At 41.9% G+C, this 19,320-nt stretch overlaps 1 protein-coding gene across 1 annotated transcript in view; it reads right to left on the bottom strand.

The window, feature by feature from the left end:
- PCSK2 (proprotein convertase subtilisin/kexin type 2) overlaps nucleotides 1–19,320 on the bottom strand; it is an 845,391-nt gene that overhangs the window by 687,447 nt on the left and 138,624 nt on the right. Inside the window, exon 2 of the mRNA XM_085612711.1 lies at nucleotides 4,879–4,983. Coding sequence (XP_085468837.1) covers nucleotides 4,879–4,983 — 105 coding nt within the window. The remainder of the gene's footprint in view (nucleotides 1–4,878; nucleotides 4,984–19,320) is intronic.

Here is a 19,320-nt window from a genome sequence, read left to right as displayed (position 1 = left end):
GGCCCAGGGAGGGGGGTTGTTTGCCCCTTCTCCATAAACATTGTGCAGGCCCTGGGGAATGTGATCCCCGGGACTGAAATCGTTCCCCCCAAACAACGTTGCCGGACCCGGGGGATGGGATCCCAGAGTCAAAATTGGCCCAGGGAAGGGGGGCGCGTGCCCCCTCCCCAAAACAAGCATGACAGGTCCCTGGGGATGGGGATGAAAGAGTAGCCCTGGTGGATGTGGTCCCAAGGGCCTAGCAAGACTGGGGGAGGAGTGGCCACATGTCCCTCCTCTCTTTTATTCAATTAAGGAGCCCTTGGGGATAGGGTCTCAGTGATGTAATCAAATATGTTATTTGAGATGTCATCGGTGATGTCATAAATGTTGTCTCAGAACACGTCATGAGTGATGCCATATGTGAGGTCCTAAGCAGTGCATGGAGGGGGCTCCAGTTATAGTTAGTGCTGCTAACTATAACTGGCGAATTTCTGTTGTTTTTGCAGTTCAAAATATTAATGTTGTTACCGACAAATTCACCTAGCTGTAACGTTACTTTCACCATAGTTTTTTTCAGTGAATATATGAAACATACTTTATTTATACTTACCTGCTTGCTAAAGATGTGTGGATGGTAAAGGCATATGTGTGGCAAAGGCATCCATTGTAGAAAATGTGTGGTAAAGGCATTTGTGGTATTTCCATGCATTGTAACGTCATACATACATATAAACAAAACCCAGAAACAAATCACAATGGTGTAACTATGTTCTTGTGCTATTTTGCTAATGGTCTTTGTTTTTATAGTCTGTCTAGCTTGTACTTTCTGCAAGGCAGCCCTGTTCAAACCTGAAAAGTGAATAAAAGTGAATGTGATTTTGAGTACGATGGGGCAGGATCAGATAGTGTGGGAGAGGGTCAGCCAGGTACCTAAAAAGAACAACAGATTCCGTAGCTAAAATGTGGTCTTTAACCTGCATATAATTGTATATAAAATGCAATAGACACCTTATTGGAACAAGCATTCACAAAGTTAATTGATCTCATGCATGATATTTATTTGTGTTGGTTATGATTTTAGCCATGGTGTACAGCATGTGGTATACAGCATGACTGCCAATAATGTAAAAAAGGTACTATGATGAGACAGTCGTGCTAATGTGGATGCATACACCTGCAAATTGAGCTAAGCATTTTTTTCTTTTTATTTACTAATCCCAGATGGCTTAGTAAACAAAATGTGTTCAGAATGCCCTTCTTGATTAACCCCTTCGCCGCGGCAGGAATTCCGCCGCGGCGCTGGGGGGGTTTGGGGGCAGTTGCTGTGGCGTTGTGCTCGTGATGGAACCACTCCGTCACGAGTCACGGGTGAGCTGTGCTCATGACGGAGTGGTTCCGTCACGTCTCCGCCCACTGCGCTAATCGCCCACACAGGCGGGGAATTAGCGCCGCGTGGGCGGAGCGGCCGCCAACGGCCGCAGCATGACGGAACCACTCCGTCATGAGCACAGTGCACCCGTGGCTCATGACGGAGTGGTTCCGTCATGAGCACGGAAAGGGTTAAAGCTCTAATGTGCTTTTAGATACAGCACTAACGCACCTGTTTTTTAAAATAAAAAATCCAAACATACAGAGGAGTATGTTGAGGGCCGGAAATGCCACTGTCAGTGCTTAATATGAACTAGTGGTTTCCGGTGCTCGGCACTGGCACTTAATTGTGGCACCATCTTGCTAATTTAGAGATGACCAAAACAATATTTAATTATTAATTCAATATACATTAAAAATGACTGTTACCTGCTGCCCTAACCATTCTTGTAGCTTATGGGGCCTGAAATAGTCCTCACACTTTCACACTTGTAGGAAGGAGTGTGATGGTTAGTAGTTGTGTTGTCACTATAATTGGCAGCATGGCAGGGGCAATGTGTGGTGAAAGTTGACAAGAGCACTGGCACTTATCTTTTTACAAATTAAGCACTGCACAGCAGATATGCGGCCCTTGAGCACAACCCAAACTAGAGTGACCTGGAACACAACAACTACAACTTAAACTGAGCTTCCAGGCTCAAGAAAGTCTGTTTTGTTGGTATTTTCTCCTGTTCAACTGTTTCTCAGCACCATAAGTGAAAGAGTTATCCATTGTGCAGCAGTTTAGCAACATAAGTCATGACATCCTAATCTACAGCATGTACATTGAGGAGCATTACGCAGCTCTATATTTCTGAGACTAAACTGGTTGGAGTAGGGTTTCATAGGTTTGGTGAGATCACAGAAAAGCATCATCCTCTTTAGGTCTGACTGTGGAGTTGTTGGAAAAGAGGGAAGGGTGTGCTGGACAATCACAGGTGTCTTCCACATGGTTTCACTACCATACAGGATTAGAGGTATGTAGTAGGAGGAGACAAAATGGCACAAATCTGCCTTTACTAATTTTATCCAACTTGGTTTAAAAAAATGCAATTTCTATAAAACTAAGAGTGGTTGCACAGTTTAGCAAACACATTAAAAAGTCATAAAAATACTATGTAAGAGGAAGCACCAGCCAAATGTACTTTCTAGCGAGAACTCCACCTGCAAAATGCTTTTATAGCATAGATCTTCTTCAAATATGTTTTGCGAGATTGCAAACTTGATGTGGTGTAAAAAGTGTCAATTTCACACAACGTTAACATTGTTATTCTAATGCCACATACTCCTACGTTTCTGCGTAGGAGCTTGTGAGTTATACAGAGTGACTTTAAGCCTACTTCAACCTGCTTCTGATGCAAGCCTTTAAGGACAATGGTGGTAAGATTACAGAACAGGCATAACTCTCTGCCATTTTTTTGTGTGGGCTGAAGTTATTTGGTGAGAGGGTGGGGAGATACCAAGATGGAGGTGACATGGACCAGCCCTGGGAGACTGAAAGCTCCAATTCTGGAACATTTTTTTTGCTTGAGTTAATTGACACAGATAGGCCACATAACAGATTGAAGTCGAAATTACATTAGTGTATAGGCTGATGACCTGAGACTTGATAGACAGGTTGTCATGTGAAACAAATGAGGTGTTTGTGCTGGTGACTGGTGGGTGCTGTGTATCCAATGCCCCAAGCCATTAGAAAGGCACATAGAGAATGCTGGCAGATCAGGAATATTTAGATTTCTCTGGTTTGAGAGCAAGGCTGTTTGAGTCTTTCATCCCTGCATGGCTCGGCGACATCCAGAGATGAGGAACACTGAAGAGACTGGCTTGTTGCCCTCTTCTAATAGTCTGAAGAGCCAAGTCAGTGCCATTAGCTGACTGTCATGACTGGTAATCGTTTCATAAATGGAATTATTTGACCTAAATAAAAGGTACTTGCCAGAGAGGTGCTCAAAAATTGAATTTCAAGTCGGGAATCGACCCAAAGGGTAAGCTGGATGCAGTGAATATATCAACAATGACATCGGTTTACAGTATGATGAAGATGGTTTGGTCATCAAACTTGTGCAAGGAGTGGGCCTCACATCTCGCATGTCCCTCTAATTTATAAGAGCACAGTTTCACAAAACAATGTCTTGACGCAGGCTAATCTGGGGTTTGACATGCCGATAGAACAGGGTTAACACTGAATTGGTCATGTGTGTTATTCCATCCCCTTCTTTCTATTTTGCATACATATGCGGACGTTTGCTGTGACTGTGAAACACATCAGAGTTAAGAATTGCTGGAGTGCATATTGGGGCCCATTATAACATGGATCATTGTAAATCCGACTACAATAAAAACCTTATATACTTCATTGCAGAGTCGTTATTTGTCAATACATGTATGGTGGCAGAGGCACACTAGGTAAAGCACAGTAATGCAACCTCACACCACATATGTTCGTTCTCCACCAACTTTGCAAAGACATCGTAAAATGTGTCGACCTAATAATGGGTGGAATGGAAGCAGCTTAGAGTAACTAACCATCATCATCAGTGTTTCAGACTGATTTAAGCATCTGCATCCATTAGTGATTTTACTGTCTGTGTGATTCACTCTAAGTCCCACCAACACATGCTACGAGCTTGCAGGGCCATAGGAACTGATGGAGCAACTCTAGGTCCAAATAGCGTTAAATGTGTCTCAACTACATGTGTTCTGCATCAGAGGGCGTGGGGGCCTAGCAGCAGATAATGTTCTTTTTGGGGGGCATACCAACGTTTTCTTTCTCTCTGTAAAACACAGACAATGTGCTTTGAGTCCGTACCAAAGGTGGAAACTGATTCAAGGCCTTACTGATATCAATTTTGGGCTACCTAGATGAACATTTGATATACAGCATTGCCATGTAATACATGATCATTATTTATTAATGGTAGGTTTTAATACAGCATTAAGCAAGCTTCAAGGATCAGTAGGACATTTTGCGGAGAATATTTTTGTAGTAGAAGCATCTCAAACATGAATGGTGTATACAGAAAAGTAGTGCTTGAGTGAATATTCTATTTTGTTATAAGACCGGAGGCTACTAGTTTGCTTTTGCTTCTTGACTTAGTTTCTCAGTAGCCAAGGACAAAAAACATATCTCCTGAACCTTTAATTCAAAACTACAAAGAAAGTCATGACGAACAGAAACCAATGAACAGTCAGCACACCCATAATCATTCTTGAATCAAAACAAGATGCTCTGTTTTTTTGCGGCCTTCAATGAAGATATATATTATAAAGTACACCAAACAGCAGAAAGCAAAATATACAGACCGAATTTGGCTCAATTGACTTCTACACAATTAAATTTCAAATAATAACATTCTTAGCCACAAGAAGATCTCACAAAAAATAGAAACATTTTGGTAAAGTCATGAAGGAGGAATTTTAGATACGCTCTCCCTATACACTAGTCTACATTTAGCCATATTTGTTGGAACTATGCCTAAATCAACATACCCGCGAATCCTTCGCCAAATGGTGAACATGATGGACACTGCGTTTCCTTCTGGTCTTGGCAATATCATCGTGATAAAAATGGTACAAGTCTTCTGCAAAGGGAAGCTGAAAGAGAGACAAAATAAATATCAGAATTGCCATACCAAGAGAGCATGCTTTTCAGTCAAACCACCAAAAACTGCTCAGTTATGTCCGTCAATGTTTATGCGTCCATTTATAACATTTATCAGACTAAATGACAACGCCACTAAAATTCATATAAATATACTATAGCTTTTGATATTCTCCTCTAAGGACCAAACATCGATTAAATTAAAGCACAATGTTGGACAGAAATCAACGAGGCGTCCTGATTTTGGCACAATATGCCTCATTAATGGCCATCACAGCAGACGCTCAGAATATTGCCCAGAATAAGACTTATTTTGTAGACACTGTTCCCAGTTCAGTAAAAGTTACAATATATCCTACAGCATGCATATGTCACCTGTAAGTATTACAAAGAATGACAAAGTACAATGCTTTTCTCTCTACTAATTTATGTCGGCACACTAACATTAACTGATGCCAGTGTGCACGCCTCCGTGACAGGATGGGCGCAGGACATGGGGTGACTACCCAGGAAGGCTGGAATGGTGCCAAGCTCTGTAGCCAATCCTTGCTGTCAATGGGCACCCTATTGTGGATGGCACTACTTATCCTGTGTGCGTTACTAAACATAACTGATCGCCTTCAGTGGTCTCGGGGCTTTGAGCCAGATCTTTACCTCACGTTTAACAGCTTTGTTTTAGAGCGAGAAATAAAACGTTTCATAAAGGGTGGTTGAAACGTATGAAAAAACTTTGGTCAAATAACACACTACATAGAAAAGTAATGGTAAGGTAGAAAATGCTTTTGAAAAGATATTTTGAAAAACGATGCTCCAACAAAGAATTCAAATTCATAGGTGGATATTTCTGGAGCTGGAAAAGAGAAATTGACCTTTGAAAACTACATGAATGTATTCCTGTTTTTGTGCCACTGTGTTAATGTGGCTCTATAGAAAATGCAGCAATCCTTTCACAATACGAACATTAAGGGTGTATTCTTAGTTCTCATACATGGTAAAGTGAGAGAGTGCATTTACCCATGATACTGGTACCCTCTTACCGAATCAGTCACACAGTCATAAAGTCAACGGAGAGATGCCATAACTGTGTTCAGGGATGAACCTCTTCCTCCAAGGTGCAGTGACACTAACAGTGTGGATAGGGCAAGCTGTGAATGTGTTTGTGGTGTGGTTGCTCCCAGTACCTGCTCTATTGAAAGGGTCTTGGAGTTACCAGCAAAGTTGGGTGCAGTGTCTGACGACACCCAGCATCATGGGCGCCTTCGTGGTCACAAAATTCAATTCAGCTACCTGTACGTAGAAGAAAAATGTAAACCACAACTCTATTACTGCTCTCTGCTGTTTGCTGTATGGAGTGGGTGCATTAACTCACTGAATATATGCATGGGCAGCAGAAAACATATGTTTTGCAATGGATAGCATGTCCACGGTCTGAGCTGGGGGTTCACCTGTGTAAACCAAGGCCAAGCACCCTTGCAATAATCTGGCCCACGGGTTCATTCTGGATGACATATTATCAAGTTCAATGTATGTCATGAGTTAATAGAGATACATCTTCACAAAGTAAGAACGAACCTGACAAATATATTCCGTTTTAAAGGTAATGTTAGTCTTGATATGCCACATAAAGCACAGTAAATTCAGACACCCTCTTTAAACCAAACATCTCTATCTATAACTGTTTTGAGTTGTGGGTTAAGAGATTAGAAACATTGTAATATATTTTATGTTTTTTATGGTAAATTATTTTTATATAAATTCAGATGGGGAATAATTGAATGCAACTTCACTGAAAATTATAGAGATTTTATACTAGATATTTAATACCTTTTGTTCATTTTCACGGATAATGTTTTTGTTCACCTCATTTTGGTTTGATGAATTTAGATATATATGTAAAATAGCTTTTGGTTTCAAATTTGTTTCCATTTCCTTCTCCTAAATAACTGGACTTTTCTATCATGTGTTATACATTTTTTAGACATTACATGGACTTATCAGAACAAAAAACATATCCTATACAGTGCATCTTAGCTAACATCATGCTCTGCATCACATCAATTAATATCTTTAGTCCAATTCGGTGGAATCCGGTGTTTGGTCTTATCTTGACAGCATTTCAAGGGGTGTCTCTTTACTACAACTCATATTCGTATAGCTCTAGTGTCTATTGCAGCCTGTGCCTTAATACTGCTTGCATAGTGAGCTCATTTGGTATTACTCTGCTAAAGATACACAGTAGAGCATCACTCATTAGCTCCCCCCATCTCATCTTCCTTACCAACACCAATTGCGTGGGAGGAGCATATATCTTAAGTCTGGGGGGGCTCGGTCAACAGCTGGATATAAATGCCATTGCCTCTTTTCAGTATGTTAGATTATTAAGCTAGTGCTCTGTTACTGGAAACAGGGCCATAGCTCATCTCATAACCACTCTCCTTTTTGCCAAGATCTGCTATTGCTTTACATTTTCCAAACAAAGTCTACAGGTCTTCAACGTAGTCCAGGAGGGCAACGAGCCCACAGTTTCGGACATCATTCAGATGGCTTAAATTTAACTGGCTGTTAGTACAGTATGTAAAGACCTGTAAGGAAAAAGTCTGCTTATCATTGTTAAATATTTCAATTGTCTGCAACAGAGATATTGTTTAGCCCTCACTGCAGCTTCCAAATCTTTATCCCAGCCATGTCTAGCTTACTGTATCATACTCCCTCTCGCTCAAGACTCATCATAGACACGTGAGATGAATCTTTGGGTGCCCATACCTTTAATCAACATTGTAAACACTTTCAGCTCGGACGTGGGTCCCTTGCTCACTTTGCCACAGGATTCAAGCTAGCCTGGCTGATGAAGGGTGTTACCCCAAAACCGATCCCAGGATGCTTGTTTCCGGTCCAGGGATGACCTGGCTTGGCAGTTCGGGCTGAAGTGTTCCCATGACGAACAGGGTCAAGAATGATTTCATATGGCTGGGTCTGAACTGGGGTGGTGAAGTGAGCTAAAGAACGATGATGAGTGTCTGAAAAGTTTCAGTGCTCCATCCATCATCTCCTTGTGTTTGCTTTACACAAATTAATAGGCAGGCATATTATTTTAATACACATTATCTGTGTTATGTGTTAGGCTTGAATTATAGTTAAGTAGTAGATTTTATTATTAATCCTTACCTATTACCTCTTCATTAATGTGTTAATAATAGGTAAGTTAATTTATAATTTTCTATTTTTATGCACTGCGTGCTAGCACCTAGGATGTACGATCATTTTTAAGACATGTATCTATTTTTTGAATTGTCTTTAAGTTGTACAGTACTTTCTCTGTATTTTTTCATAGTACCCTATCCTCTTTTTAAAAAAAAGAATAATCCAAAACACTGTAGTACACCACATTTGTGAAATACTTTTTTGTTTTTTTCTTTTTAAGTACCAAGGTACCTCCTTGGAAGTACTTCAGTACTCTGTGACATTTTTTTAAAGTATACAGACACTTTAAATAAGTGGTAAGAGGTAGGGAACATGATAAAACCTGATACTTACCCATATCTAAGCTCCTAACCCATAACACAGAGAAAGTTTCCGTAAAAACAATAGGGCTGTCTTTAACTTTTGTAAAGGCAGTCATTAACCAATCACCCGTGGCCAAAGTAAAACAAAATGTGGTACCATGGGACCGTGGTACTTTAAGACCACACAAGCTTCACTAACTTAACCTTGAGGCATATTGCAGTACCACAGGTGACGCTTGAGCTGACATTATTCAGTACTGTGAAAAAATAGGAAATAAACAAGAAAAGTGTGGGGTCTGTAGGGGGTTGGCCATATGCACGGGAAGGGCGGCCTGCAGTGTGTTGACATTTATGGGGTAAAGGGTTGTAATATGTGAAGTCATAAGCAGTGCATGATGGAGGCACATGTAATAGTTACCTCAGTTAACTATAACAGGTACATTTCAGCGTTTTCTAGTTTTTTTTTTTTTTTATCTTATTCAATACCTAACGATTACTTCATCTTAACTTTATTTTTTATAAATGCAGCACTGATCAAGTCATTTACATCCTGACATATCCCAGCAACATAATATATGTAGGGAGCATGATCTACCATGATAGAGAGCGATTATTAGAAGATATGAGGGCCATCAACAACAATTCTAAACATTATTTATTATTTTTTTTAAATTAATTTATTCACTTATAGGGCGTATCAATCATCCCCAGTCATGAGTGATGTAATATGTGAGGTCCTTAGCAGTGCATTGCGGGGTGTAAGTTATAGTTAGCTCAGATAACTATAACTACTGAATTTTTATGGTTTTGTACTAGTAAAATCTGAGCCTAATTATAATGTCTCTGTAACATTTGGCTTTTTCAGTGAATTTCTGAGGTTTTTTTTCATTGGCGGCTTCTCAGCTGAGGCAAAGGAGCATTGCCCCACTGCTTTTCAGCAGTGGAAAGAAGGAAAAATACAATGATAATAACATGTTGTTATTCTCATTTTATTTTTCCTTACTGAGGCAGTTTTACAGGGCAGGCGGGGCTGGGCTGTCTCGGAGCCGGCAAGGGGAGGAGTGGTTTGTGCACTTAGGTGTGCATGGTGGTTTGGCCACCAGATTGTGCCGGCCAAACAGCCATGTGAACTTAGCATGTTCTCCACCAGGCTGCAATGCACAGTCTGAGTGGAGAACGTGCCCAGGCTACCACTGCCTGTCCGAGCGCTGAACCACGGTGCTCAGACCACTCACAACACTGCTGTCATGGTGGCAGCAGCATCGTGATTGGCTTAGGGGAGCCTGGGTGCTTCCTGCTTCCGTAGGAGAGACAACCCTAGAGGAGAGACAGAGAGAAGGTGGCCCTGCAGAGTAGGCATGTGAGATTTTTATTTTTTTCATTCAGCTCTCCCCAAACCCCTCCACCCCACCACACCCAGTCTGTGCTGCTATTTTTCAAATTCTATTTCCTAACTATAACATCCCTGCAACCTTTGTTTTTTTCAGTGAATTTCTACATTTTTTGAAATTCTATTTCCTAACTGTAATGCCCCTCTAACCTTTGATTTTCTCAGTGAATGTCTGTTTTTATTTTTTTTTATCCTAACTGTAAACTGTAATCTGTCACATTTTTGAGTGGCTGTGTGCGTCTGTAAGTGGGTCTGTGAGTGCCTGTGTGGGTCTGTGAGTTGGTGTGTGAGTACCTGTGTGAGTGTCTGAGAGGGTGTGTGAGTGCCTATGTGGCTCTGAGAATGGGTCTGTGAGTACCTCTGTGGGTCTGCGAGTGAGTGTGAGAGTGCCTGTGTATATCTGTGAGTGGGTGTGTGAATGGTGCTATGCATTTTGAGCACCTGAATTCTAAGGATATTTAAAAGGAAGAATCAGGAACTTCGCTCTAATCAGGAGACGATGAGAAAGAAATCATTCATCACGGTCACTCCAGATCAGATTGCACTCCGATAGATCAACAATGCAGTCACCTCTCTTAAGGATTTCAGCAGGTTTTTTAAAATGTATTACAAGAGGAAACACCCTTGCTTTGCTTTCGCCAAGCCGAGAAGTTAGGATCGTTTGTGCTTTACTGAAGTTGGGTATCCACTGGGGCACCTGCTATGTTTATATTAGTAAATGCTTACTGTTGAGGTTCGATTTCTGTGAAATGCGCATCAGGGCCTGAATGGAACCTAAGAAGAGGTCCCAGTTTTGCCCAAAATGTATACCCAACTGGAGGACTTTTATCTGGTTAATTAGTATGTGCTACCTCATTGGATAAATCTCTTGTGCATATTCCGCTCTACAGCTGTGTAAAGGACCATGAGGTAATGTTTCCAGTGACCTTGTGTGTAATGTAATTTTTGCAATGTGATTGTTTCTCGAGCGTCTTCATCCACAAATCTGTGACACCGTGAATCGATGTCAAGAGAAAATGACAAGCCTACAAAGCAGTGAATCTCCACCAAACAGAGATGCTTCCTCTTAATTAAATGAAGTATGTGCTCCTTTGTTTGGTGGAGATGTCCTTTGCATCAATACCGTTTCACCAATATGGCAGGAAATGCACTTGAGCCTTTTGTGAAGCTGTCAATCAGCATGGGAAAAGGGGGAAAATCTTTACATACTACTATATAAAACGGGAAGGATGGACGTGTGGCCCCCTCCCTGGTCCAATTTTAGCCCCGGTGACCCATCCCTTGGGACCCAGCCCAAATGTAATGGGGAGGTGCAATGCCCCTTTCCCAGAGCCAATTTTGGCCCGGAGACCCCATCCCCTTGGGCCCGGCCACACCTCCCTGGGTGCCCTGAAGGCCTCCGCAGTCCCAGCTGGCTCCCCACCTCCTGCGGTAGCCAGTCTTGATTTCACACACAGGGAGTGGCCGGAAATTCAGCTCCCTGTGTACTTTCATCTCTTTCCCTGCCTGCATAAATGCGGGAAGGGAAAGAGATGAAAACTCCACTCCCTGCAAGCAAGAGCAGTTTGAAAGTTCTCGCTTGCTGGGAGCATTGTGTTTGCTTTTGCTTGGGGGAGGTGTCAGCTACTGCCAAGCAAAAGCAAACAGTTATCTCCTGAGGGTGGGCACCACAGGAGATAGCAGGACCCGGGGTGGCAGCCCCTAGTGCCATAAATGGCTCCAGGAAGGGAGCTGCATGGCCCTCTCCTTTGTTATTCTAATTTCTGCCCCGGGGAGGTGGTGTTCCCCCTCCTCCTACTTTGACAAAAACACAATTGGTCCCGGGGAGGTGGTGGGCCTAGTGGCCCTGGGGGTCGGGTGTGGTCCCCCTGTCTATTTTTCTAATTATAACCCTCTAGAGGGGCTGGTCCCAGGGGCATAAAAAAGCCCTCATAGGGGACTTCCTTTAATTTCTCACAAACTACTGAACCGATTTACACAACATAACAAAAAGCATGATCTGTGAACCAAAAGTTACCTTTTGGACAAATTAGGTGTAATTCCATGCTGCAGACATGTCTAAAGACTATGGGAATTGACATGGGAAACACTTTTTTTGATCCCCCGTTTTTGCTTGGCCCCCGCTTGACAGATCGGCCCAAAACGTTCCATGCACAACTAGAATTACAGGCACACTTTTTAGGGAAAACTCATGAAGATTCGTCAAACTGCGTCAAAGTTATAGGCAAGTCATAAAATGCTTTTCCTATGGAAACATGGTCCTAACTAGTACCTACTGGTGAAAATATATAGGTTTTGTGGAAAGCAATGCAATTTTGCTACATTTATTTTATTTTATTTTATTTACAAGAGACGCGTTAATGGGTTATACAAAGACTGAAAAGCACAACATGGTAGGCACGTCTGTTGCTTTTGTTTCATTGCCAAAGGTTTATTTGAACAATGCAGTGTTTGATTGTTTTCCGAAACAGAAGTACTCAGAAAGGTTCCTCTTGATGAGCTTCAGGCTTATTTTTTGCTCTTTTTTAATCCATCACTAAATTGAAAAGTCGTCTCTAAAAACTGTGTACTGGCAAATATATAAAAAAAGAAATACTCAGCAACTGGAGTGCCCAAGATAATGAGGGGCAATTAATCTCAAGGTTCCTTGATCCCGCAATACATTTGTCTGAATAAGATGCACTTTAGCAAGAACACCTGTGTCACCTTGAGTACTCATTTTTTCAGATACTTCAGTTCCTTACCAATATAATCAAAAGCAATGGATCTATTAGGATTGCTACACTTTCAACTTGTTTTTTACCTTGACACAAGACGGCTGTTGTGGTAGAAAAAGCATAAAACATGAAGTGTAATCAGGCATATGATGAAAAGATGGGTGCAATAAGGAAATAAACTTAACAAAAATAATAGACAGTGGGCCTAATTTACATTTTGGTGGAGAGGGAACTTGGTCTCAATGGTGACTGTGTTCCCTCGATGTCAAAAAAGTGGTCCACCAGCCCATTTAAATGGGAGCGGACAATAGTTTGGTTAAGGCAGTGACTACTCTGTCACCGTGGCGCCAAACGTCTCGGATGAAGTAAGGGCCGTCAGAGAATTGGATATATGTCCATCCGCTCAATTAGGATGGATGAACATGTAGCCAATTTTTACTGTCTGTCACCGCCAGGCAACCCCTGGCAGTAAGGGCCAGTAAAAAGTACTAAACGCCCCCCTAGGGTTCCTGACAATGCTTTAGTAAGGACTGCCTGCCTGGTAGTTATTTCTAACTTTGGTGGGTAGCATCTCCATCAGGGAGATGGAGTACTTTATTCCGCCGCCATTGTGGAGAAATGGGCTGCCCATCAACAACTAAATTAGGCCCTATGTCTGCCAACACTTGTACATGAAGTGGCAAAAACTTACCATTTTTTATCCAGTTGGCTGATATTAAACATGTTTAGAATGGATAGCCACCTGTAAGGATTTCTTGGTACACAGAAAACTTAGGGGGAATAAACACATGCTGGGCTTGAAGAAAAAAAACATGTTTTTGGACAGAGCAGAAGTATTTGTGTAAAGATCGAGAGCAAAGGAAGTCCAGAAACAGTCACAGATTGGGACGTTCCTCCGTCTAGTATACTGCTACTTAGATAGAGAGATTTTGGACATATTTAGGTTCTAAGACGTGAGATAATAAATCGGAATATAAGGGGTTAGACACTATTTAAGACAGGAAGAAAAAGAAAAAAAAATCCATCATCAGACAATTTACCTTAAAACTCATCCTGGCCTGTGTTGGTAGTCAGTGAAGCTGGTGCTGTAGAGGTTTATCATGAGTGTGCCTTAGAACCCAAAGAATCAGTCTGGGAAGCAGGGAAAGAACCACAGCCTTCATTTCAGAGATAAAGACTTGCTGCTGCAAGCAGCTAGACAATGAGGTGAAATTCAGAGAGGGGCCACATATAATGTTTCCAGATTTTATTCAGAAAGTGCAGAGACAACATCATTCATTTAAGGCTGTGAAAAATGTATCCAGAGCTAAAAGTATGAATTACATAATGTTCTTTCCAGCAGAACTAAACATTTTAAACTATGAGGATGCATACATTTTTTGTGGATCAAACTCAGGCCAGTGAATGGTTGGAAAAACCTGGAAATTCTGGAGTCGGTGTCCTAGGACACAATGAGACAGAAACATATCCAGGGATGACATGGAATGCACAGATACACAACAAGATCTATGAGACACTTGAGGCCAAAAGTAGACGGAGTCCTCTCAGGTTGCAGGTGACATAAAAATTGATTGTTGCAGTGAACCAAATACAAATGAGAAAGCAATATGCAGCAATTAATATGTGGAATATTGTCACCAAATGCACTCCATTTAAGTACTTTACTGTGAGACCCCGACCCCCCCCTCCCTGAACCTCCCAAGAGACCCTTCCCATGATGTCTGTGTGGTTGAACTTTGCCCAACTACCGACAGAGACTGGGTCTGCAAAAGCTTATTTTCAAGATTCTATATGATCCAATACATTATAATTGTTTTGTGTAGAAGTTCTATGCAAATTGCACGTAGCACATTTCAAAAACACGTAGCGTAGCGTAGCTGTAATTTTTTGCTCGCTCGCCGTCCTCAACGTCAAGTTGGCGACAGCGAACGAGCAAAATGACATCCCCGCGAGACTTTTTCCTCGTTCGCGATCAGCAACATCAAGTTGGCGATCGCGAGCATGGAAAATAAACCTCCCGGCGAGATTCTCAACGCGAGGAGGTCAGGTTTCTCATTGCGAGTGGTCGCGTATGCTCACGACCGCTCGTGATGAGAAACTACCAGTCCGCATTGAGAAAGCTCCCGCTCGAGTAAAAATCTACTTGAGCGGCAGAAAACGACAGCTTGCACTGTGCGAGATGCCGTTTTCAATGATTGCACAGTGCGGACAAGCATCCGACACTGTGCAATCATCCCGAACAGCGCACTACACAGTTTGCGTAGCGCTACGCGTATCTCGCATAGTGCGAAGTGCACTTTGCGTAGCTACGCGTAGCGCTACTACGCAAACTACGCCCAGGGTTACTTACTTCTAATGGCATATTTAACTTACCTATTAGCCATAGTACAAGGTACAAAGTGTACCAAGGGCCTGTACTAGTGTCACTAGTAAACTGCAGCTCTCAATGTGCCACCTTCTACAGTGACAGTCCAAACATGACTGCAGGCCTACCACTGTAGTATGGCTGAGGCAGTTTTATACTGCAAATCTGTCCTTTCAAAATAGCTATTTTGACAGGCTCAATCCGTACTCCTAAATAAGTCAACCCTAAATAAGCCATAACTGCCCATTAGGCATTGTGCATGATATTGAAAAGTAGGAGATATAAATGTTTAATATTAAACATGCCTTTAATGTGAAAAAGCCTCAAAAGCTATTTTTACTGTGCCAAGACAGACTGTTCCATAGGAAATCAATGGGTCACATTATTACATTTAGCAGAGCTAATTTCGGTTAGGAAACAGTTAGGAATGTTATTTAAGGACTCTTTTTAATACTTATTCAGAATCCAATTTAATAGTAACATTAACATTTTAATAACTATTTCTCCTGATCTGAGCTTTTCAGCAGCAGCAAATCTAGTTCAGCTGGACCTTGCAGAGAGGGTGTCTAGCCCGTAGATCCCTCTTTGGCTACAACTTGCAATATTGCCCCACTGAAAGAATCCAAGCTCCAAAAGATAGAATAAGTCTGAATGTAGAAAACTTGAATGGCCGAAGGTACAAAAAGTATCTGGCCAGTGAGAGGACTTCCCTAGGCGCAAATGTTGGATTTTTCTGTTTGGAGCTTTACCCGACTACACCAACGACTTCAACAGGACCCCCTCCAACGCCTATCTGGCGTCATGAAGCCCTCCTCGGTATAGCCTGCTGCCATGCACAGTTGTAGGTGTTTGACTGCCTGGAAAAAAAACAAAGTCTGACCGGGTCCAACCTGGTTGGTGTACCCAACCTGTGCTCCCTCAGGGTAAGCCTCAAATAGCACCTAGGTCCCAATTTACCATGACCAGTTGAGCCAGGTTATCGCTTAACACTTTTGGTGCCATTTTCATTTAAAACTGTAAAATTCATATCACAAGTACTCCTTATTTGATTTTTGTCATTTTGGTGTAATTTTGTTAAATAAATTATGTTTTATTTTTATAAAGTGTCGTAAGGTTTTTTATCATGTTACGTTTTCAACCTTCCCTGTATTGGTACTTGTAATTACTTTGCACATTTTCGTAAGTTAAGACTGTTTGCTCTGTGCCATAGCTACCAGGGACCATGCTCAGGTTTGAATGACTGAAATCTTTACTGAATCCAATAAAATAGTTACATTATTACTTGTGGCGGACTCCCATCTACCGCATCGAATAATCCAGTTTTTCACACTAGTAATGTGTCACAATGTACAAAGGGTTCTGTATTAGGGTAATGTTTCTGCACATACAGTGAACAAGATAGGATGGGCCAGGAAACTACCACTATATTAACATGAAATGTCTGGTGGCTAAATTACTATTGAAAAGGGTGAGGGTGGTGCATACATGCTCAGAGAGGGAATACCTTTAGTATGTTTGCAGTAAATGCATTTGGTGCTGGTGAGGCGATGATGTTCAATTTAAGTGGAGAGGTCGCTTTTACCAAGAAAGGTTTTGTACACATGCAAGAGGAGTTGGTATCTGGATTATTTTTAATGTACAATTTGCAGTGCTGAAGAAAAAGACAGATGAGCAGGGCAAGTACTTGACATCTCAAGGTCAACTAAATGCCAGAGTCATAACACTGGTGGGCATATACGCTCCAAATGCAGATTTTGCTGGTTTAATTTAACCATTAAGTGCCCAAGTGGCCCAGTATTTGAGCTCTACAATGATATGGATGGGTGATTTTAATTGTGCCTTCAATGAAAGGATGGATAGAAACCCACATAACCCCACATACAAGCAAATAATGTCTAGGTCACTGCTTTAAGTTATGGTTCGATCTTAACATTATGGAAACGTGGAGGGAATGTCATCCTATGATACAAGAGAGTATACCCATTGTGGTTCTCCTTGATGCACATACACTTGGAGCAAATTTGCACTGATTAACATGGAATAGTTGCAATACTTAACACAAATACATTTGGGAAGGACTCTATCCAATCATTCTCCAGTGTGTTTCTTTATATAATTTGCAAGGACAGAGACACTATTCCCACATGGCGTCTTCTGATCTATGCCCTGAAAGGAGCCAGAATTTAGGAATTACGATAACAGATTACTTTGATCTAAAGGAGAGAACAGCCACATCTAGGGGAGTGGAGTGGGATGTCCTCAAGATGGTTATGAGAGGAATTGCCATCTCCTAAGTGACTTCCGTAATGAAAAGGCTAGAAATGTCCGTCATCACCAAAGAGAAAGGACTGATGAGAATACAAAACTGTATGTTCCCCAAAATACAGAGGAAGCTGAACTACACCGACTCAGAACTCAGATTTGGGGAAAAGATGACTTCAAAATTGCTCCTTCCATCAGCTACAGAAAAGGGAAGGAAACAAAAGAGGTAGCTTGTTAGCATGGCTCCTTAAAAGAGAAGTAAGACCTACAAATGTTACTGCTGTGAAAGATGCCCAGGGGGTTGCTTATCATCCACAAGAGACGATAAACCAGTGTTCTGCTCATATTATAAACAGCTGTATCTAAATGGAGATGGGTCACATGGGGATGTATTTTTCCCAGTTCTCACATCGAGAGGATTGTGGCGTCTGACACTGGATCAGAGAGTACATCTAGAAGAACAAATATCTGAACAAAATAGTAGCCACAGTCAAAGAATTAAACCCGTCCAAAATCCGGAGGCAGGCCATCTCTTGGCAGAATGGTATTAAACGTCCAGTGGCAAACTATTGAATAGGCCCCTGGGGTGCATCAAGGAGATTTGCAAGTATGTATTCTGTCATGTTCTATGAGAGAAGCGTTAATAGTTGTTCTGCAGAAGTCAGGAAGGGAACCACCAGATTGTGAAGCACATTGCCAAGTATCCATGCTTACGGTTGACAACAAAACACAGAGTAGATGACTGATGTTCAGGATGAAGTGGGTAGGCCATCTTGTTTATACAGATCAATGTGGGTTTATACCTGGTTGACAGACGCCTCTTAATATCAAGAAACTGCAACATGTGATGAGCTCGACCAAGCATATTGAGGAGGACTTGACAGTTGTGTCATTGGACTCGGAGAAAGCTTTCAACACTGTGTCCTGACACTACCTATTTGCAGTGTTGCAGCCAATGAATACTGGCCCTGGTTTTATCAATATTCACACACAGTAGGGGGGTCCATGGGAAAGTTTAAAGACCTGCAAGGGTCGGTTGCCCACACAATGATTCAATTCACAATATGGGACTCTTGGGTCGGGGCAGAAAAAATAGGAAACGTATAGATCATCCAGAATGAGCCTGATATGTCCCTGGAAGGATTCATTTCTTAGGATGAAATCCCTCACCCACCATAGGTGGCATGCTTCATCATTGGGATTCTCCTTATGACGGGAAAACCTAGTCCCACCATGGGATGCATCCCCCTCTCTGAGAGGGAGGAGCCCAGGGATGTTTTTGTTTCCTAGTAGTAGGATATAATAAATCTAATAATGACGAGTAATAAACTGTGTTGGGTGAGGTACACAGCACAAAAAAGGGGTTATAAGTGAAAAGAGTGGGTTAAAACTAGCTACCAGGTATGCAGTCTACCTTTATTAATACGTCCTGGGGCCAGGATTAAAAAACAACAAGGCACTACCAGAAGAAGCACATACCTGCGAGTTGGTGACAAACTAATTGCTCTACATGTTTCAGCCAGTTGACCCTAACTAGAGGTGTTGTGGTCTTTATAAGGACCAGTTTATTGCTCGTCATTGTTGGATTTAGTATATCCTCTCAGAGAGGGGCTTGTAGCCGATGGCAGGACTAGGTTTTCCTGTCACGAGGAGAATCCCAATGATGAAGCATGCCACCTATGGTGGGTGAGGGATTTCGTCCTATGAAAGGATTCCTTCCAGGGACATATCAGGCCCATTCCGGATGATCAATACCTTTCCTTTTTTTCTGCCAGACCCGAGGGTCCCATATTGTGACCTGGTTTTATCAAGACAGACATACTCCTGTATGTGATACCATTATCCATGGTTAAGACAAATGGAATAATGTCGACAGAATGGGAACTAGAGTGGGGCATGTGACAGGAGTGTCGCTTATCCCCTGTATTGCTCGTGCTGACCATAGAGCCTATGGCATGTCAACTCAGTAGAAATATATGGTTGCAACACTTGGTATCATTGATGCAGACGACCTATTGATATATTTGCCAGACCCAACTGCCTCCATGCCGCACTTACTGAGAATACTGGAGGGGATTGGTGCACATATAATT

This window comes from Triturus cristatus, chromosome 6, assembly GCF_964204655.1.
Source record: "Triturus cristatus chromosome 6, aTriCri1.1, whole genome shotgun sequence".
In the NCBI taxonomy this organism is placed as follows: Eukaryota; Metazoa; Chordata; class Amphibia; order Caudata; family Salamandridae; genus Triturus; species Triturus cristatus.
This window is presented reverse-complemented; position numbering and strand designations above follow the sequence as displayed.